Source organism: Zalophus californianus, chromosome X (assembly GCF_009762305.2).
Source record: "Zalophus californianus isolate mZalCal1 chromosome X, mZalCal1.pri.v2, whole genome shotgun sequence".
Classification (NCBI taxonomy): domain Eukaryota; kingdom Metazoa; phylum Chordata; class Mammalia; order Carnivora; family Otariidae; genus Zalophus; species Zalophus californianus.
In genome coordinates, this window is record NC_045612.1 from 15,573,633 (window position 1) to 15,595,112 (window position 21,480).

General features: G+C 45.7%; 1 protein-coding gene across 7 annotated transcripts in view; it reads left to right on the plus strand.

The window, feature by feature from the left end:
- The window catches only part of ARHGEF6 (Rac/Cdc42 guanine nucleotide exchange factor 6), a 96,319-nt gene extending 75,179 nt beyond the window's left edge, over positions 1–21,140 (plus strand). For 3 of the 7 annotated variants that reach the window (XM_027607900.2, XM_027607903.2, XM_027607904.2), the window contains 12 exons: positions 1,868–1,927; positions 3,797–3,943; positions 6,779–6,865; positions 7,650–7,728; positions 8,525–8,667; positions 9,731–9,868; positions 11,451–11,471; positions 12,586–12,679; positions 13,940–14,029; positions 15,847–15,946; positions 17,545–17,599; positions 18,694–21,140. In XM_027607900.2, the coding sequence (XP_027463701.1) occupies positions 1,868–1,927; positions 3,797–3,943; positions 6,779–6,865; positions 7,650–7,728; positions 8,525–8,667; positions 9,731–9,868; positions 11,451–11,471; positions 12,586–12,679; positions 13,940–14,029; positions 15,847–15,946; positions 17,545–17,599; positions 18,694–18,834 (1,155 nt within the window). In that variant the 3' untranslated portion in view covers positions 18,835–21,140. The remainder of the gene's footprint in view (positions 1–1,867; positions 1,928–3,796; positions 3,944–6,778; positions 6,866–7,649; positions 7,729–8,524; positions 8,668–9,730; positions 9,869–11,450; positions 11,472–12,585; positions 12,680–13,939; positions 14,030–15,846; positions 15,947–17,544; positions 17,600–18,693) is intronic. The other 4 variants (XM_027607898.2, XM_027607899.2, XM_027607901.2 and 1 more) reach the window with 4 other exon arrangements.
- Positions 21,141–21,480: the final 340 nt, after the last annotated feature.

Below are 21,480 nucleotides of genomic sequence, written 5' to 3' on the forward strand. Positions count from 1 at the left end.
AGGTTTTCCTCCTCTGTAGATGGTGGTTCAGTCAAAATTGACCAAGATCTTCTGTTGTTCTGGTATATGAACCAACCTGATTTGGGGAGATAAACAAAGCAAAACAATAGAAAATATAGATATCACTTTCACTACAGACAGGGATAAATATCTTGAGAGCTCTGTGATCATTGAGCTTTCTGACTCTGGATTATGCTGGAACATTCTGGAATTTCCTTAAAGATTCATAAATGGGTCCAGTATTAGTTGATCTGTGTTTGTGTCCATGGACCTACATCAAAGTTCCCTCACATTTGTGTTTACCAACTTAGAGTTGACTGGCAACAAGGTCTGATCATGGAATACTGTTTCAGCAAGAGGCCCGATCCTTTTATTAAAAACCAATCAACAGGGATAGCTTCTAGAGTCGTCCTTGCGCCATCGAGCGTGGGTGTTTGAGGCGTGGGTGGGAGAGGAGGGCCCTCTGAGGGAGGCTGCGTTTACCCTAGTTGCTCTTCCTGTGTCTGGGGAAAGGTTTTGAGGTTTTAAAGGGTTTGATTATCTTTAAAGAAAAAGGTTGCACGCTGCCGGTCTTGTCAGCATTTGTAAGGATTGAAAGCACGTCCTCTGAGCAAAACCACATTCTCAGGTTATTTGACCTGCCGGAAAGCTGGAGGCAGTGGGGAGCTAGTGAGTAAAGCCTGCCGGAATGAAATTTCAGTTAGGGCTTGGGAAGGTGTTGACCTCTGGATGCCTTTCCAAAAGCTAAATCAGTTTGCCGAACCGTTTGAGGTTTGCCCCTCCTTGCTTATCGCAAAAACCCAGAAACCAGTGGCCTCAGTTTCTGTTAGGGCTCAATGCTGGAGTACTAATACACACTCAGTTAGAGGCGGAGAAGCCCCAGATGCGCCCCCACGCCCCCACTGCCTGGACCCTCTATCTGGGGCTTCCTTGAATTGGAGCCCATCTACACTCCTGCCTTCCATTTCCCACCATCAGCTAACCCACACCCTCCCTCAGCGCTAGTTCGCCGTCCGCTGAGATGCTTTCTCCTGACGTGGGTCTGTTCGGCTCTGTGTTTTCTTACCGAAGGCTGGTGGAGCAGCAGACTTTGTCCTTCCATTATTCCAGCTGAATCCCAGAGGTTAGGTAGACATCTTACCCCCACATCAGGTCTACAGCCTCCCCAAGAATCTCCCCTTTCCCTTCATGAGCAGTCATGGACGTAAGGATTCCTCAAAGCCGTTCTTGAACCTGTCCGCTTGCTGGGGTCGTAAGTACCATGGAATTGCAGACCATAGGTACTACCATGGCTTACAAAGGAGCACAATGGTATGAAACCTGGAATTTTGTTCCCACCTGCCATGTTGAGCCTGCAGAGGGAAAATGAAGGATTGTGAAGGAAAGTGAAATGGGATTGATTTTTCTCTACCCACCACTCGGTTCCCACAGTTCCCTACCTCTTGTCATTTATTAACAACATGGCCTGATGATGGCCCCCAACTGCCAATTAGTTATTATCTAAAGTCTCAGGAACCACATCTAGGATGTTGTTGCCAAATCCATGAAGCGCCACCAGCTGTCTTCGTTTCTTGGTCACCTGGTCACTGGAGGCGCTGAGATGCCAAATGCTCAAGTGCTGTCTTATTTTGTGATCTTTAAATTATTGCCTACAGTAAAATGGACTTCCTACTTTTGGCGTGCAGTGCTGTGGCTTTTATCACGTGTGTAGATTCCTGTGACCACCGCAGTGATGGGGATGCAGGACGGTTCCATCACCCTCTCAGATTTCCCGTCTCTTGCGGCCACAGCCTCCTCCCACCCCGACCCCTGACAACGGCTGATCTGTTCTCCTTTAATATTGTTTTACAATGTATTCCTTTAATAGGATACGCATCCAGATCATCAGGATATTCTGAAAGCAATCATAGCATTCAAAACTCTCATGGTAGGTGATGCTCTCAAATTATAATTCTCCGTTTTGTATGCTTTGTTCCTAAGAGAGTGACTTGTGTGTAACGTTTCTTTCCTCATGCAAAGGTCTTTAGAATGGAAACAATAAGCTTTAGCAAGAGTATCGCAGTGATTGCTTCATTTAATTTTGTCTTCCAAAAAAATCATGCTTACCTACGAAAGGTTGCCAGGCTGCGGGCATAAAGCACTCACATTTGAAGTCTCTGCCACATTAAGCATTGCTGTGTAGGTGGGGGGTTTCCTTTTGTCTCTTTGTCTTTACCCCCATGTCGTTCACCTTATGTCTGCGTAGCTTGTCAGTCACTGATTGGCATCGATACTGGATTCATCTGTTTATGCCAAAAGGTGTGAGTTTATTCTTTGCATATGAAAAAGAAATCCTTCGTCAAATCTAAAAGGAGAAAACCTACCAAAATGCAATTGCTTTATATAGATTGCTATCAAAGCTACCTGTAATCTTGTATCTTGAGCGTGATGGTTAATGTCTTCTTGAACCCACTGATGTAAAACCACTTGGTGGCATTTTAGGAGAAAAGATAGTGTTACTTTGGGTGATTGATTAAGTTTAGCTTCCTTTTTTAAAAGATTTACTTATTTGTCTGAGAGAGAGCACAGGTGGGAGGGGCAGAGGGAGAAGGAGAGAGAATCTCAGGCAGACTCTGCACTGAGCACGGAGCTGGATGTGGGGCTCAATCTCACGACCCCGAGATCATGACCTGAACCAAAACCCAGAGTCGGGTACTGAACCAACTGTGCCACCCGGGCACCCCAAGTTTAGCTTCATTTTAGACATTTCTGTAGCATTCCAAGTAGTTGGGATCGATCCATGGTTAGTTATTGATTCTTGCTATAAGCTTGTGATGGGACATTCACCATCACCTCATTTTTATTGCTGTCGGAAGATCAGTACCTGATGTGTCCACAGGTAAACAGCAAGTTGAAAACCAGAGTGAGGTATTAGGTTAAAATTGCTATTGTCATAGGTCAAAAACAGTTACATGGCTCAGCCTAATCGAACGGCCCACTGACAGCCATGGCATTTATGACTCTTTTGTGTCCCCTTTATTTTGTCCTATGTAAATTGAATGTAACATTCCTTTTTAAAAAAATAATAGGTCTTTCTGACCATTTTCCATGTTGCGAAGCTTGCTTTGATGGTCATAGTATATTTATTCCCAGTATAGATGCTTCAAAAATGTGTGTAGAGTGAACTGATGTCTTCCAGTTGCCATATAGCTAAAAGGGGCAGCAGAGATTTTATAGAAAACACACCCCAAAAAACTATGACATTTATTTGGAAACAGTAACATAACTAACCATATGCTCATTTTCATATTCAACTTGGAATGAATACTGTTAAATTACTCTAAGAAATAACTTCATGCTTTCTGAAGCAGTGATATTTATATAAATCGTATTCATATCCCACATACTGTTTCCTGGCTTGTATTTTCAGTTTGTATGCATAAAATTCAGTTGTATCTCTTTTTCACAGTTCTTTTAGGAACAAAAATTAATTTAGTATTTTTTCCCCATACCAATCTACTACTAGTCCCTAAAGTATAGGGCTGTGCCACAGTGAATCAAATCAATCTTATAACGAAACAAATGCATGGCCCCTGCTACCACTTTATCTTGATGTTTTGGCAAAAGTAGCTCTTGCTCACAAAACCTTTGGCTACAGAGTTAGGATAGTGGATCTTTCTGTCTGTTGGGAACACATCATGCTGAGGCATAGGGACTCTGGAAATCTGAAAGTCCAAAACTTCATCTCACTTTGGTCTTGATTTGGGTCTGTTTTGCAAGAATTCCTAGCCCATTATGTTCTGCTTTGGTTCTGTAGGGGCAGTGCCAAGACCTAAGAAAGAGAAAACAGCTGGAGTTGCAGATACTTTCTGAGCCTATTCAGGCCTGGGAAGGAGAGAGTATTAAAACCTTGGGAAATGTGCTGTTTATGTCACAAGTAATGGTGCAGCATGGAACGTGCGAGGTAAGACGTTTCAGACCTCAGTGCCGTTGCTTCCATCTTTCCTCTTTCCTGTTTTTCTTCTTTGACCTGTCTCTCCGTCAAGGTCAGGTGCTTGAACGTTCGAAGAAACTGAGCAGCTCTTCCTTGCCCGGCACTCTACTAGGTGCTGCAGGAGATAGGCGGAGAGAACCCGCGGTGATCCCTGCCTTCAAGGAATGCCTTGCAAACAGGTCAAAACACAAGCTGCAACTAGCGAACAGACCCAAGTAGTCAGGGTAGGTTGTGCAGATCTCCACAGTGGATTCCGCAGAAGTTCGGAGAAGGGGGAGAGCAAGAAGACCTTATGGAGCTGGGCCTGGAGGGGGAGGGCCACAAAGAAGAAAGGCGAGGATTTTGTAAGGTAGAGGCCATTCTTATCTCAGGAGAGAACAGGAGCATGGCCTTTTGCCACGGGACAGTGGGGAAGCCCGTCGGTCAGGAGCAGAGGAAGCGTGCTGGGAGAGGGAAAGAGACGGAGGTCGGGTTTTGAGAACCCCAGGCTTCGGGCAAGAGCTGTTCAAATCCACACCACGAAGGGGGAGTTGATGATGCTTCAATCGGACAAGCATGGGCCTCAGGGAAACTGGAGGGGAGGGGGCTGGCCACAGAAGGACCAGCTGGGTTGCAAAGTGAAAAGCACCCCCCCCCCCCGCCCCGCGCCGACGAAGGTGGTGGAGGAGAAAATACAACTGCAGGGGGCAAATCTGAGCCCGGTTAGGAGGGCAAGTGGAGAGGAAGCGGTGACCTGTGGGCTGGAGATGATGGCGTCATATTAGACCTGTTCACTTGCAGGTAACCAGCCGTAGGTCTCCAGGTGGAGAGGTCTTGTAGGCGGCTGTTACTAAGGTAGAGAAACGTGGGTGGGAGGGCAGAGCTGGAGGCAGAGATTTAGCTGTTCCTGACAGATGTGCCTTCCTAGGAAGAAAATATCCAGAGAGAGGCACGGAAGGCTGAAGATGGATTATGTCTTTTAGGAAGGGGGCAGAGCAGGGGAGGAAGGTTGCTTATGTCACCTGGTATGATTTATTGGGCGTTAGAATTGCCTTCCCCATCCCAAAACATCTCCCTATAGTCCCTGACAGGTCTCTGTCAGAGATTCATGACTTGGGGTTAACAAGCAATCTCATTTAAGATGCAGATACCCTGGGGAGGGTTAATGTGGCCGCGAGTCTAACTATTAGTCTTTCACACCTTTGGGATAAACCTCTCGGGTGGAGGGAGGAGGAGCTAGTACCTGGAAGAGCCCGACCCAGAGAATTGGGGGAGCGTGTTGTTATGGAAACCCCAGGAGGGAGGGGTGACGGAAAGTGGTCAGCCGGCTGAGTGCTGCCGAAGGGTCAGAGGTCAAGGAGTATGGAGAGCAAGAAGAAGCCATTGGATTTCGCTAGAAGGCAGTTATTGATGACTTCCAGAGGGCAGTGGGGCCGCAGTTAGGAAGGAATCAATGGGGAGAAAAATGAAGGGAGCAAGTAATTTGGCAAGAGAACGTCAAGGCACGGGGTCCTGGCATACCTGGGAGACACTGGAGGTCCGGTTCCAGAGCCCCGCCACAAAGCCAACAGCACACTGAAGTGAGTCAAATCAAGTTCTCAGTCTCGCGGTGCATGTGAAAGTTTTCTGTACGCTGTACTGTAGTTTATTAAGCGGGCAATAGCGTTATGTCTCAACACAGTACATACCTCCATCAAAAATACTTCATTGCTAAAAAATGCTAACCATCATCGGAGCCTTCAGTGAGTCATAATCACTGATCACCAGAACAAATACAGTAATAGTGAAAAAGCTTGAAATATGGCAAGAATTACCAACACGTGACAGAGATGCGAAGTGAGCAAATGCTGCTGGAAAAATGGTGCCTGTTGGAAAAAATGGTGCCTGTAGACTTGCTCCACGCAGGGTTGGCACAGACCTTCAATCGTAAAAACGGCAGCATCTGTGAAGCGCAACACAGCGAGGCGGGCCTGTGTTTTGAAGAAGGAGCCGTGGGGGCCAGTGAGGGACAGGAGATGGGCGGATGGTAAGGGCAAAAGAGAAGAAACTAGCTAAGCAGGAGAGGCTGCTGGAAGGAGAAGGAAGAGATGAAGTGTCTGCAGAAGGAAACCAAGCAAGAGAAAGATGTGAGTGGCTGCAGAGAACTTGGTAGAAGAGTGAGCCTCGAAGGATTGCCCTTCTCAAGTGCAAGGAAGGAGATGGAGAGAGGCATAAGGATCATTGCAGCTAACATGGCTGGGCGTGTAAGCCGAACAGAATTTTTTTGCACCTACTAATCGCCTATCTGTTTAAGGGGTTCAGAGAAGCCCTCCTGTGTGAAATTTCCTTTCATGCCATTTTCAAAAAGTATTTACTTCTTCCCATTACATGGGTATGATAGTTATCTTATTCTTACCGAGTAAAAGTAATTTTATGAATGAGAATTTAATACACATGCTAGAGCATAGGAAACTTCCTATGGCCTGAAAGCCCCTTCTGTTTTGCTCCTTTTTAAAGTAAAATCATTTTCATTTTGTGACCCCAGAGCCTTGTGCCTTGGCATGAACCCTGTGACGTCTCAGGCGTGCGTACTTGGGAACCAAGCATGGTTATTTGCACCTAACTGTTTTGTAGAGGAAGAAGAGAGATAAACCATGGGTTTGTACTCCTTTCAAAGCAAAATTCAACTAGTTTGGTGCTTTGAGGTTGGGTATCTTTCTTAAAAGGTCACTGTTCATGTTTCGTTGCCTCACAAGCTCTGGGTTACACAACAGTGACTCCTGAAATTCTTAACAAATAAAATGTCCAATTTCTGTTCTCCGCTTAGCATGTTTCATTTCACTTTAGGAAAAAGAGGAGCGGTACCTCCTGTTGTTCTCAAGTGTCTTGATAATGTTATCTGCAAGTCCTCGGATGAGTGGCTTTATCTATCAGGTTAGTAGATTTCATATAAAGCAAATAGCAGGACCCAGAATGAAAACAGGTTTCCATCCAGATGCAATATTTCCACTATGGCATTAAAAGCTCCAGCCAGAGAACACAGAGTGTTCTGACCCTTTGTTGTAATTAAACGGCTTATAAGAACAGATGTTCCTTAGATCAGAAACCTTTATACTGCTGTAATGAGTTTATCTTCAATGTCCACTGCTCTGGTTGTGAGCTAGGTTATGAATGTTTAAATAGAACTCTAAGTCTGCAACCGGATAAATCAGCAGCCATGTTTCACGGGCTCATCTCGTATCATTATTGCTGAGAAACTATAAAGCTGGGACCCACTCCTGTGACTGTCTAGTCGCAGTCATATCACATGATTTGGGGTTCTGAGGTGCAAGTCGTGAAACTCCTTAGGAAGTTAAACTTCCTTCAGCCTGGTAGAGCAATTACTAATTTTCGTAAAATTGGACTTTTTTTTTTTTTTTTTTTGAGTCTTTACTTTGTTGACTGAGTCTCCTGCAAATGTGTTAGAAAAAAGTAAGCTGTTTGTAAATCTCCACCGTATGGTTTAGGGCGCGTTAGCAAAACACAACCCATATTTCCCCCCTTGCTTTCTTGTCTAATTAAAACTGAAAGCAGGGAAACATACTCTCTATTGACAGGCCAGAGAAATCTGTCTAGCCGTCATTCAGCAGGGATTCCTGAGAGGGTCAGAAAAATCTAATAGACATAAGCAGAGGTGCATATAACCACAGAATTAACGGGAATGTTCTTTTTCTGATAGGGAAAAATACCAGTAGCAGGAATGGTGGTGACTAGATTAGATGAAATCGAAGGGAATGACAACACATTTGAAATCACAGGTAGGTAATTTTCTCTTTTTTCAAGTAGCTACTTGAAATCCTTTTTGAGACGAGGTGGGATTTGAATAAATAAATGCCATTATTTTCTGTGATAAGGCTATGAGTGAGCTTTACCTGGGCACAGCATAGTATGTTAGCTCTCCTGAGATAATTAGGGCCCAGCGATAGAACACAGTCTCCTGGCCACTCAGAAGCCTCGGCTTTGCCATTAGTTTCAATCTCTTCTTGCCTAAGACAGCCACTGTTGGGCCTCAGAAATAACAAAACGGACTGATGTAAATGCACAAACCAAGCAAAATGCCAGGCCTGACCTTTTGGCCTGGGGTCCCTTTTGCCAGGCCTGTGTGATTTACACGTTTTGCACAGACACGGCACAGTGGCTGACGCTGGGATGTTGGCCCCGGGGCCTTACCCCCTTCTTCCCCAGTAGGGAGCCCAAATTAGATGTTGGTTCAACTTTGAATAGTGTCTGAGGCACTACAGTATTCTCTGTGAACGAGATGGCTCTGTCCTTCACTTTTTGCCCTGTGAGTTTGTTTAAAGTTTTAGACTACTTTCCTCAGATTCTGTAAGCAGTAGAAGTCAAGGACAGTTTTAGAAATCAGATACAGGTATTTATTTCCTGACTTCATGACCTGTCCCCAACATAGACGTTTCCACAGGGTTAGCACGTAGGTGTGAACCCTCCTTAAAAACAGACACCTGAGTCTTAGTTGCGTCGAGTCTGTTTATGAAGGAGGCGAGCTCAGGCTTCTGCTCGCTCTTGTTTCCAAATGCTCCCCGGTGGGCAATGCAGGTAACGTGGAGAGAATCGTGATCCACTGCAGCAGCAACCAGGACTTGCAGGAGTGGCTGGAGCAGCTCTGCAGACTGATCCGGGGGCCCGCCTCCTGCAGTTCGTTATCCAAGACCTCATCATCATCTTGCAGCGGTCATTCCGTAAGTGGTCCACTCGTGCTGTCCGGGGATTGTTGAGGCTCTCGTCAGACCTGCCTGCAGAGGACTTACGAGAAGCAGTGAGCATGCCCTTAGTCTTCAGCTCGTCTATATTTGTAGGCTTCAAAGTACAGTAAAACCTCACGAATTCTGATTTCTTGTTGTGGAGGGTGGCCCATCCAAATTAAGACAGAGGTGTACCGAGAGGTGTGCACTTCTGTTTGACAGTATTAAGGGACTCCCCTGCCCCAACTGCCGGCAAAGTTTTTCTCATCACAAGCCCCACTAAGATATTTCAGTGATACACAAAATTCATTTTATTTAGCGACCGTTAGTCTCCTACTCATTGTGTGCTGAGTCAAAACACAGAGTTTCCCTTCCCCAGGACTTAAGCCCCGCCATGCAATCTCACTGATGCTACCACATTCACTAGGTCACCTTCGAGGGTAAACTTGCAGCGTTGCCTTCTTCCGAGTTATCACAACTTTGGAATTCCTGGAATTGGAATCAATGAGATTTTACCGTACTTGTTGAGTGAGAGCAAAGATTGCCGTGTTGTCTGTTAACACTCAAACCGGTGATGCCAAAACTCCAGTCTCAGGCACTGTGTGTTGTGGTGGGAAGAACGAGGGCTTTGGCATCAGACCTGAGTTCAAATCTTGGCTTTGTCAGTCGCCAGCTAGTTACTTTGCTTTGCTGAGGTTCCTCTTTGGTCGTTCCACTGAAATAACCTATTTTGGCACCTAGTCGAGCGCCCAATGTATGACTGAACACATTCAATGTTGACTCCGCTTTCCTCTCTTCTAAAGGAAAGCCACCCCTGGCTTGAGTGAAATTCCAGAAGAGAGAGGGAAGATAGGATCATAGGATGTTGAGTCAATGTGGTGCTGTTCCTTAGAGACCCCATAAGCTGGCCTGGAGAGTGCCAGTTCTCAAACTGGAGACTTTTGTTTGCCCACCTTTCCTTTTCTATGGCTGGCTTTGCTGATCCAATGACACTGTTGCTGTTCTCTTGCCGTGTGGCCCAAGGTTGGGTTCAAATGGCAGATTGCCAACATCTCATCAGACATTTTCCCAGTCTTTTAGCTCTACTGGACAGCCCCGAGGACCCCTGGAACCTCCTCAAATTATAAAACCGTGGAGTTTAAGTTGTCTACGACCTGCACCTCCACTTAGACCATCAGCAGCACTAGGTTATAAAGAGGTAATTTTGCTACCTATGGTATAAAATGCTTCTGACAAGCTCATTTCATAGCTCATTACAGATAATTCTGTGGGAATGTGCTAGAATTTATGCTAGGGGATAGATGTCAGTCACTTGTGAATTGTTAGACTCAGGGATTTCTTATTTTTTAATTTCCCGTTTCCCCAGTGTCCCTGTGCAGATATTTATCAAATATCCACAGGGTTTATGTGCACTGCCTGAGTTCCCTGGTCCCCTCCTAAAGTGCCTCTGCTTCACCTTTCTGATGACAAGACAGTTGTACCCTTTGGTAATCACGTCCACACGTCTCAAACAAGAGCCACTTCATTCGACCCGAATTTCCACCCAAGCAGACCCAATTCTGCATTTTTGGATCATTTTGATCTATTAAGCCAAACCAGGAAAGTCTTATGGGACCAGGCCATGAGTCTGAACTATGAGGGCCTGGACTTTTTGTTGCAGTTGGGAAGGGAAAAGAATTTAATGAAAAGAATGTCTTTTAAGTAGAGGCTTTTAGGCAACAACCTTAGAGGGCATTGGATATTTGGGTAGTGTGGGCACTTGAAGTTTCTTTCTATTTTTTCCTGAAAGTTGCAGTCAGGAAATGTCAGTCACTACTAGCTCCTGTGATTGTGGAGTGTTACTTTTTCCATCCAGTGTTTTTATTTTTTTTTTCCCCTAAGCTGTTTCTCATCGTTTCAGCTTTCAGTAAAGAGCCTCATTTATTAGGAACTGTTCTTTACCTAGGTCTTACCGAGTGAAGGTTTAAGTCCGTGACAGTTATGAGGTGCGTCTTAGAATTAGGGGGCAAAGACAGCATATATTTCTATTTCGAACGTGTGTTTTGATGCCTGACACAGATTTAGCTCAATTTTAAGTTTGTCCCGATCTCAAACACCGTGCTGCTGTTTTGATTAATTGTTGCCTCCAACTCCGAGTGCAGCAAAAATAAAACAGTCTTTGGACACCGGAGGATTTTTTGATCATTTCAGCTGGGCACGACAGGAGAAATAATGCTCGAGCAGAATCCTTATTATGTACCTCTGTCCAGAATTGGGCCAGGAAATAGTCCCACAGGTTTGCTTTGGAAATCGACCAGTGATACCCGCAGGCATCCACTTTTCTTCTCTGATTATGTAAACCAGGAGTGCCACATCATAGTTACCTGGGTCCCCTTTTTAACGATGGATATTTTGTAATTGTCAGTTACTAAGTTCAAATGCAGGTGAGCCTTGAAGGGTAAAGTTGACTTAATCCTTCACAGAACTAATCCATTAAAACTAAGGCATGATCATGTTGTTTCCACTGGGAGAAGAGAGTTATTAATATATTCTTACTGCATAGTGTGTATTTCGGTTATTTTCAGTATTTGTTATTCCACACAGAACTGTATTCCTTGGGCTTTTGCATGATGATATTGCATCTGAGACTAATGTGGGAAACATGATGATATTCTTTCTGTGTAATTGATGATAACACTAACATTTCAAATGTTGTTTTAGAATTATTGATAAATGGATTTGGTCATTATAACCATCGACCTCTCACGCTCATCTTCTCTTTCTTTACATATTCACTTTAGAGGATGTCTTATATCTTAAAGGTAAGGGTAGAACAATATCTTTGGCTTACAGTGACATCATAATGCTGTGCTGTAACCTTTGATGAATGAAGCTTTCCTTTATGCTTGTTTTGTCCCTTGTTCTAACTGGTGGCTAAAATATGAAGATGCAAATCTGACATGTAAGTACTTTCTTCAAAAAAGCAGGCTCTTGTGAAATACATTTGAAAACATCGTCTTAGATGCCCTGAAAATGCCCATTTTCCTTTGTGTGTGTGTGTGTTTTTTAATGCTCTTTTTCCTGTTCTTTTTGTCACATGTGAGTTTTCCATGTCTGTCTGTTTTCAAGTAAGTCTAAGTGGGTCACTGTGGCTAAGTGGAAGAAATTAAATTCTTTGTTCCGTATATTTTGAGGTACTAATTATTATCCATACATCACGTATACGCATCGCATGGGAGATTGGGAGAAGAATGGTCACCAGGGTCTAAGATTCTAATCCGTTTACTTGGATACTTGATAATGGGCACTGGTTATTCAGACGGCAAAAGCAAATTCAATAATTCATGGCTCTTTAATCACCTAATTAAAAATATGGCTTTATATATGTATATTTAAGCTTGGGTCTACACCCGTGACTCTTGACCCCGAGTTATTTATCCAGAGATCCCTCATTTGGCTCTGCTCCCTGACTTCAGGGAAAGTATTCAGTCCCTCTGCCTAAATTTTCCCATCTGACAAATGGAAATTAATATTCTTCTTTGGGGGACTGTTGCTAAGGAAAATGTATTTAAACCGTTTTGAAGCTCTTTGAAAAGCAGTATGTACTACAGTTGTTACCTAATTCCCTTAAAACTGTATCAGTGAGGACTATAAACCACGTTAGGAATACGGTTATTTCCCTAGGATCAACACCCACTGCTTTCACTACAGATGGCACCTGTCCCTATGGCAATTGAGAGGACAATGTCATTGCCTCTGTTTTATGTAACCCTTTAGAGTTTATTGGAGCCATTTTTTTGTGTATGTTATTAAATTTTGATGCACTCTGGAAACTGTCAAAATAAGAGAGAGCCATTCGGTTTAATTTCATTTGCTCTTTTCAATTTGTTTTCAGGGGGAGAATTCTAATTCATAAAGAAACCTCTATCCTTACAGGAGTCTAGTAAGAGCCCCAAAACAATGAAGAAGTTTCTTCACAAAAGAAAGACGGAAAGAAAGCCATCGGAGGAGGAATATGTGATTCGGAAAAGTATGTGTTTTATACTTTTTTTTAAAAGAGATTTTATTTATTTATTTGACAGAGAGAGACACAGCTAGAGAGGGAACACAAGCAGGGGGAGTGGGAGAGGGAGAAACAGGCTTCCCACCGAGCAGGGAGCCCGATGTGGGGCTCGATCCCAGGACCCTGGGATCATGACCTGAGCCGAAGGCAAGACGCTTAACGACTGAGCCACCCAGGCGCCATGTGTTTTATACTTTTTGACGGTCAGTTATGGATGAGCTAGCAGAAGAATTTTGTTGGAAGCAGATGATGAGAGCAGCTTGTCCTCTGTATCACCTGTTACACAAAGAAAAATGCATGCATTCTAGGGTTTGGTCACCTCTAAGCTTTTTGAACGAGCTGCCTCCCACTGCACTTCATGTGATCTGAGCCAAACACCCTCCATATGATCTTCGCGTTGAAGATTTTGCCCCGCCTGGTTGAGAACCACTAAAGGGCCACATTTGCTATGGATACATTTTTTGTCCCTTAGTTTCTGATGCCCAAGATGTTTTCCGCTACTGAGATAGACTAAACATACCTGAAGGCTGAAATCCTTCTGGAAATTTAATGCTCAGTGACGTTCCCAGTTAGCCAAGGTATCAGCCTGCTGCCGTGTGGAAACGGCTTGATTCCCAGGCGGACAGCAGAGTCGGTTGGCCAGTCCATTTGTGCGCATTGGCCTCTATGGCTGGGACCGAGTTACTTTGGGACACACATGAAGGAGTAAGGGATGCCTCCTCAGTGTCTCAGCCAAAAATACAGTCTGGAGAAATCTTTGCCAGACTCCAGCTTCTGCATAGCCCAGCCCACCCCTGGGTGCGCACATCAGCCCTCTAGCAGGGTTCCATCCCCCAATCCCTTCCAGAACGAGTTGGAGAGGGAGGGGGAGGAAGGGAGAATCAATGACTCTGCTGGCTGCTTGGAAAAAATGGGTGAGGTCTATGGGGGAAAGCTTCCTAGAGAAGGGGAGCCTTACAATTTGGAGGGGAGGCAGGTTGTGGTGTACTTTGGCTGAGAACTGAGGTTAGGGCCACGCCCGCTGCGGTCATTGTGGCCCCTTGGAGTCTTAGTAGAAGCCCCCAAACGATGAAAAGGTTTCCTCAGCAAAGAAAAATGGAAAGAAAGCGGCCGAAGGAGGCTTTCCAGTCAGGGAAGCCAGCCCCCAGCAGAGGAGTGCGCCGCGTCATCTCGAGGGTCCAGAGGCAGATCTGTCTCTGCAAAGTCCTTATTCCTTAAATCCGACAGGTACTGCTGCTCTGGAAGAAGACGCGCAGATCCTTAAAGTGATCGAAGCCTACTGCACCAGCGCAAATTTTCAACAAGGCCACGGCTCAAGTAGGTTCCCTCCCAAACCACTTTCTCTAATGAATGCTATTTCTTTTTGACTGCTCAGCGCCTCTTTGAAAAAAGAGAAAAGCAGGTGACCGGGTGCAGAGGAGTGCTTCAGAACTGCATCTTTCCGATAAGGTGCTTTGAGCTGCCAGGCGGTTTGTTTACCCGCTGTTTCTTTTCACCCAGAGAGAAAGAGAGACGCAAGAGTAAAAAAGTTGGAGGTGATAGAAATGAGAAAAAAAAAAAAAAAGATTTTTTTTTTTCTTTTAAAGTCCTTCTCCTTTGAAGTATACGGATACCTTCACGAGCACTAGTTAGGAATTAAAGAGCCCAGAGAGTTCCTGTGTCTGTGAACTGATGCTAATCTCTTCTCATAGGCAGATTTGGAAAGGAAGTCACAATACTATCTTTGATCAGCTGCATATTTAAGTGAACAGTGCTTCACCCAGCTCAGGTTTCAAAGTTGCTCTGAAAATCTGGAAATGTAGCTGCTCAGCAGGGGCCGTTTGGAATGTGTGCAGTTTACAGGGAGCTACCAGCAAAGGGCACCCCCCGCCCCACCTCCCAGCACCTTTCAGGCTACAAACTGAAAGCCAGATGAGGTTTTTCTGATTGCTCCTTGAGCTTTTTAAAAAACCAGGTCGCATCAGTTCTGTCTTGTCTGCTGTGATTATAGACATTCAGGAGACCTGGTGCAAGGTGTTTGCATCTGCAGAAGAAGTCAGTTCTCCGTAACGCTCCCTGTTGGACAGCTAATGACCAATCACTTGAGTAGGGGTGGGGATCACTTGGGCGGATGGCCTTGACCGATGCCTTCAAAGTAACATGTCCCCAAGGCTGGCGTGAGGAAAACATTTGATGTCAGACTTCACACATTTGACCGTGAAGAGAGGACTGTCCTATGTTCTGCTTCATAGACAGATCCTGGCTCTGAGAACAAGTTTCAAGGAGGCAGGAATGGAACGTGAGAGCAGTTTGGGGCGTGAAAACTAGGAAAGAGAGGGGGACAGGGAGACACCAGAAGAAGCATCCCTCATACAAAACATGACCTCATCTGCTCCCTGAACCTGCTCTCTTCACATCAACAGTGTCCGCAGATCTGTAGGAGGTGGAGGCAGTGTTCAGGCCTCGAGAGTCACGTTTCCACCCCTCCTGCCTAGCCTGCCCCTGACATGTGGCAAATGTCTAGCATCATGGAGGCCTCCCATTCTCTGTCCCTCTCTCCAGCCAGAAGTCCTGTTTCCTGGGGAACTGAGTGCATTTAACCAGGCAGTTTGTCAGTCTGCTGCCTACTTAGTAAGCGCCTACGGAGTGCTGGGCCCTGTGGAAGGCAGAGACACCACCACCTCAGCAAGGGGGAGGCAGTGAGTGCACACAACTTGAAGATTCAAGATTAAGGGCTCGAACTCCAAGAGGAAGGATCCAGAAGTGAGGGGGAGGTTGGAGGTGCAGGAGAGCTCTTTGGTCCGGTCCCTTGTCTGTTCTGTCACCTCTTCCATCCCCAGAGCCTGGAGAGAGTCTGAGCAGAGCCATAAACATGCCCATGTCTTTGTGCTGATGCGGTAACGCCCAACCCCTGCTCCACCTTTGACTGGAATGGACTTCACTGACAAAATGCCCCCCACCCTGGCCAAAATTGAATCAATGTATTTGTCTATTTTCTCACGTCAGGAAGATTTAGTCAGCAAATGTTGGATGACTGCTCTCTGGGTGCAAGGCAGCAATGTGCCATCAACAAGGACCCCTCAGTGACAATAGTAGAAGGGACCAACACCTAGAGCAGTCTCGGGTAACTCTCCCCTCACAACCCTTGTTTGTAGGTGCACGCAAAGATTCGCTCCCACAAGTCTTACTCCCCGAGGAGGAGAAACTCATCATTGAAGAAACCAGGAGCAATGGCCAGACTATCATCGAAGAAAAGTGAGTAGAGCGGGCTACCTTTTCTGATTTGTCTGGGGGCTGGAAAGCAGGTTCCAGCAGGGCAGTGCATCTCTTGCAAAGCCTGCACTGAAGGACAGTCCCTCCTTCTCTGGGAATATAGCCCTGTTTGCTCTCATGCAGTTGGGAGCTGTGGGAGGGCTGCCCCCCAACAAGGGGAAGTGGGGAGGGGAGGCAGAGCGGGTGGAACTCTCTGCACAGTGGCTCCCCCACATGGGAAGGTGCTCTAGGGTATGCAAGAATAGCACTCCAGATGGGTCTAGGTGGCACTTGGGAAGGCGACAGCACCAGTTTCCATGGCCAGGGGGTTGCTTCTCACATTTACTGAGTCAAACCCTGGACTTTTACATACTTGACCTATTTAGAATCCTACAGAAACCCAGCGAGATAAGCATTACTTTCACCACTTCTATTGAAGTTGAGGCTCAGGGAAATGACGTTCCCGGTCTACCTTTGCGCACTAGTGAGGGTGACCCAATGGGGGAAAAATCAGGTTAAGTACGTATGGGCTCATAAAATAAACACAAAGTAGCCAAATAATTCATTTGTTTAAACTTGAGTCATTTCTGAAGTCAGGCCTAAATTTGCATAGGACAGCATATTTCAAAGTGCTTGACATCGTCAATGTATTTTCCCATCTGGTATATGAAGTGATGTGGCAAAATGGTAAAGCCCTTGGGCTTAAGAGAACAGCCCTGGTTCATGTCCAAATTCTGCATCGTGTTAGCTGTGTGATGTGGGGGCCAGCCTCTTGACCACTCTGTGCCTCGGTTTCCCCATCCGTAAATGGGTATGATAGTAATACTTTAAGGTTTGTGGTGGGGTTAAATGGAAGAATAAGTATAAAGGCTGGCACTAGCTATATTAATCCCCACAACAACTTTGTGAGGCTTGCGGGGAATGTGGTATTACTGCCATTTTGTATGTGAAGAAAGTAAGACAGGGAGAGGAGTAGAAAGAAACTGGTTACCCAAGGTTGGAGGACTGGTAAGTGGGAGAATCCGAACTGGAACCCAGATCTCCAGAGTTCTTGTCCAGGGAGAGAGCCATCTGGGAAGTAACTGTCCCATGACTTAGCCAGGGCACTTTATCCTCTTTTGGAACAGATGGGATCTTCCAGAAAGAATGCCCCTGACTTTGTGTCATGTAGGGTCATGTAGGGTCAGAGAGGTGAGAACAGCAGTGCCATTGCCCGGATACCATAAGATAGGCAGGTCTCATGACACCCCACATTACATGTTAGGTGATGTTCGTTCCTGCCCCAAAGGAAGAATCAAAACCTTATGATGAGCCCGAGTCTCTCTTTTTTTGGACTCTCCCAAGCTGGGAAGCAAGCGGCCAAGGAGGATGGCAGTAGAGAAAAGGTGCCATGACATGGCATTCGAATGACCACGGGTGCGGGCGGTTGTTGGCCCCTGAAAATAGGGACCACGAGCACCATTCATGGCAGTGTCTCTCCCGACCAGCTGGAAAGTCCACTGCTTTTCAGGAGCTGTAGTTCTCGAAAGCTGCTTTTATACTTAAGTTTTTCTTAATAGTATTTCAGTGCCAGCTCTTAATCTCTGAAATTTATGTTCTAGGAGTCTGGTCGACACTGTGTATGCCTTGAAGGATGAGGTCAAAGAACTGAAACAGGTAATGAAATAGAAAAGTCATTTTCTTGGGTCACATAACAGGAACAACGTAGTGAGGTGGGGATTTTTCTTGTGTCTTCATGGTGGGTTTTGTTGATTTTACCACGCGGTCTTGGCTTTAAATTTCTCAGGATTGCTCATATACCTATTTAGCGGTTTACAATAGGGTCCCATACTTAGTTACAACTTTCATGCTCTCTGACATTTGTAAACAGAATGTTAACAAAGATAAATCATCCCTGAGTGTGTGAGTGTAAACAGAACTGTAAATCTTGATTTGTGGGATCCTCTGCAGATGTGATCCAGTGCTCCATGATGCACACTCTTCCTGGTGTTTGGGGACTGGCTGTACCTGGTGACGGGGGAAAGGATGGGCTGGAGGGGGGAGAACAGAGACTGGAAGACCACTTGGGAGGTTATCACAAAACTCAGGGTGAGACACGATGGAGTCCTGAACTGAGGCAGTGCCATTGAGGCTGCAGAGGGAGGAAAATGAACGTAAAGGAAGGCACATCGCAGGGGTAGAGCCTGTGGAAAATGATGCTGTGATGTTGGGATTAAGAGGGAGAGCCAGGGATTGAAGATGAAGCTTCTTACGTGGGTATCTAGTTTGAAAGGGTGGTGCCCTTCACGGAGATCAGGAGGCACAGGAGGAAGAGAAGTTTGGGGTGACGGTGGAGACACTGAGTTCATTTTAGGACGTTATGAGTTTGAGGCGCTTGTAAATATCAAGCTGACACTGGGGACTGTGGACCCAGTGCTCGTGAGATGAGATGAGGTCAAGTGTCAGAAGGACTCGGGAGGCCCCTGAGTTGAGTTGAAGGAGAAGAGACACTAAGTGAAAAGAGAGCTGAGTTGGAAGAGGGCCCCAGGCCAGAGCCGTAGAGGACACTTACACTGCAAGCAAGAAGAATGCAAAGGCTCGGCCAGAGAGGGGTCAGAGAGGCAGAGGGCTGCCTTGTCTTAGAAGCTGAGCGAAGGGAGCCTGAGGAAGGAAAGCACAGTCAGTGGTGAAGGCTGCTAAAAGGAGGAGCAGGAGGAGCCCTGGGAAGGCGCTCCTTGGTTGGGGAATTAACAAGTCTTTTGCCATCATAGGAAAATAAAAGAATGAAGCAGTGCCTGGAAGAAGAATTGAAATCAAGAAGGGACCTAGAAAAGCTGGTCCGGAGGCTGTTGAAGCAGACTGATGAGTGTATTCGGGCCGAGTCCAGTAGCAAGACCTCCATTCTTCCATAACCATCACTGTGCAGCTGGGCACACGTGCCTCCAGGGCATCTCGAAATGTCCAGCTGAATGATTTGTTTGGTCACTTCCTTGGTTTTTATTTTGTACCTGAGTCAGTCTCTCTCTCTCTCTCTCTCTCTCGCTCTCTCTCTTTCTCTTTCTCTGTCTCTGTTTGCTTGAGTGTTTGTTGTCATTCAGTTATTGGTTGGTTGTTTTCTTTTTGACTGGGGTAAAAGCAAGAGGTGGTGGTGGAAGTCTCCCCAGAGTCTTTTCCATCTAATAAGAAAAGGACAACTAGTATAGGCAAATGACTTAAACGGTCTTCAGATGGCCTTCAATTCATAGTGCCTCTTCACCAGCCATTACCCTCCTCCCTGCCCCGCCCCGTCCCGTCACTCTTTTGGGGCTGGCTGCCATATCACAGTGGCTGGCCATGGCTTAGTAAATGTGAACTTGACTTTTTCTTTCATGCTTTCTTGTATCTGGAAGCCCCTCAGTACCCAGTTTAAGGAGGGCAAAGCTCCTTGAGCTATGACTAGGGTAGGGTGAATGGAAGACTAGCACATTTGCCCAGTGACCCAGCCACCCTGCCCTGACTATCATGTGCCACCCCTCAATGCACACTTTTTATTTTAATTACTGCCCTGTGTTGTCTATAAGGCCAAGAAAACAGTAGCACCCTTATTCCTTTTATGTGGGTTTACATTTTAACTCTATGGGGCAGAAGCTCCGGTCACCCCTGCCAGTACCAGACCCATTAGCAAATTGCACTAGACAATCTTCCCCTTTAGCCGCAGAGTTGACCATCCCTGCCCAGTGCATGATAGGTTTTCCCCCCTAACCGTCTGCCTCATGTGTAAGTTTTCTATTTCCCCAGTGCTTTCAGCCAACCGTACGAAGCGGTGTGTAAACTAGTATGTGTGCGCTTTGCTTACTTTTTGAAAATATAGACTGTGAGCAGTTACTTCATCTACATTGCATATTCAACATGGGACTTCTCATCCTTCAAAACAATCTGCATTGAGGAGATATTGTGTCCTAGTAGACCGCTTTAATTCACTTTATCGCTTTCGCAGGTATGCAGTGAGAAGCTGTAATATTCATCAGCCTCTTTGAGTAGAACTTGGAGCATTATTTGCAGAAATGTGCTGTTGGTCCAGTTTGTATATCCAGAAAGAAAGGACCCCTCTAGTGGTCCTGTGCTGGTTGCTAGCGAAGCTCAGTATTTGGAACTGGTCTACTAACATTGCTCATTGAATCAAACAATCACCTTTGTAAGTGTCTCCAAAATTAGAACTGTGGTAAACCAGGTTTAGAAGAGGGTCCCAGAAGAACAAAACACATCCAAATTCAGCACAAATGAAAGTCGGCACAAGGCTCCAGGACAGAGCAGTGCAACCTGCCCCTTTCTCTCCCCAAGACAGGTGCAATTGGGCAGGTGGGGTAGATCACTGGAAAGAGAGGCAAAGGGCCAATGGACTGGTCAGGGTTGTCTACCAGATACATTTGATGGGTGCCTATACATGTGGGTTTTGCAAATGGTGTTTAGAAACCACACTTGAAGCTTGAATCCCCCAGCTTGCTAAGCTCTTTTTCTTTCTAGTACTGGGGGGGGGGGGGTCTCAAGTTCCCATAGCTACACGGTACAGGGCTGCTGACTGTTTGCTGCACAGGAAGAACTCCCCACAGGAAGGGGATGATTCCACAGTCTGCCATCAGCCAACCACACGCAGCCATCTTTGGAAGCTCAAGAGTGAAGAAGATTTCTGGAAATGGCCGTTGTTCTGTTTTTAAGCCCAACAGCTTAGATACTCCGTCCTTCACCTAAAAATTAACAACAACCACACAGATCTGAGCATCTGCCCCGCCTGTGGTTAATCAATGCCTTGCAGTAAATGTGCAAACTACATCCATAGGGAACATTTTTGTGATTACAAAATAGTCGATAAGGTATAGGATTGCTTATAATATTGAAAGGTCTTTATTTTAAAGCAACGTGTACATATGCATGTTTTTGGAACTTGGCCCTTCTGAGGAGAGGCCCTCGGTACTCAGAGTGGTGTCCGCGCTCACATATTAAGCAGTAATATAAAGGAAATGAAGCCATGTTAAACCGAGAGCAGTGTCTCCATAGTTGTGTTGTTTACAACACTCTGTAAGTGGGTTCCTGTTACCCTGTAATTAAACTGCTGCCCTTAGAGGCTTTTTACTTCCTCTTCTGTCATGTCTCTTCTTACACAAGCTCAAATTTTCTAACTTGTTTTTATTTTGAAGACTTTTAAAATGGACATTTTCAATAAATAAGAATAACAATGCTTTATAAACTAAGTCCCGTGTTTTCTTTGCTAGCCAGTGTGCAGAAGGATTTCTCACACGGTGGCAGCTTCCTCCCCCATGTACTCATTAGCCGTCTGCTCTCATCGGGTCCCCTGGCCTTCCACCTGTTTCCGTCAGGGCAGGTGATATTTGCTCCCCACTTTACAGTGATAATTCATGCCACAAGACAGAACCTTCCTTAATTTCCCCACCCCTGTCCTTCCGGTCCCAACCTATGGACTGTTTGTACACCATTTTCTGTCTGGTATCAGGATTTTGTCAACCAGTGATAGCCTACATTTTGACCACAGTTGGAATGCTGGTGTCAGCTGTCAAGATGAA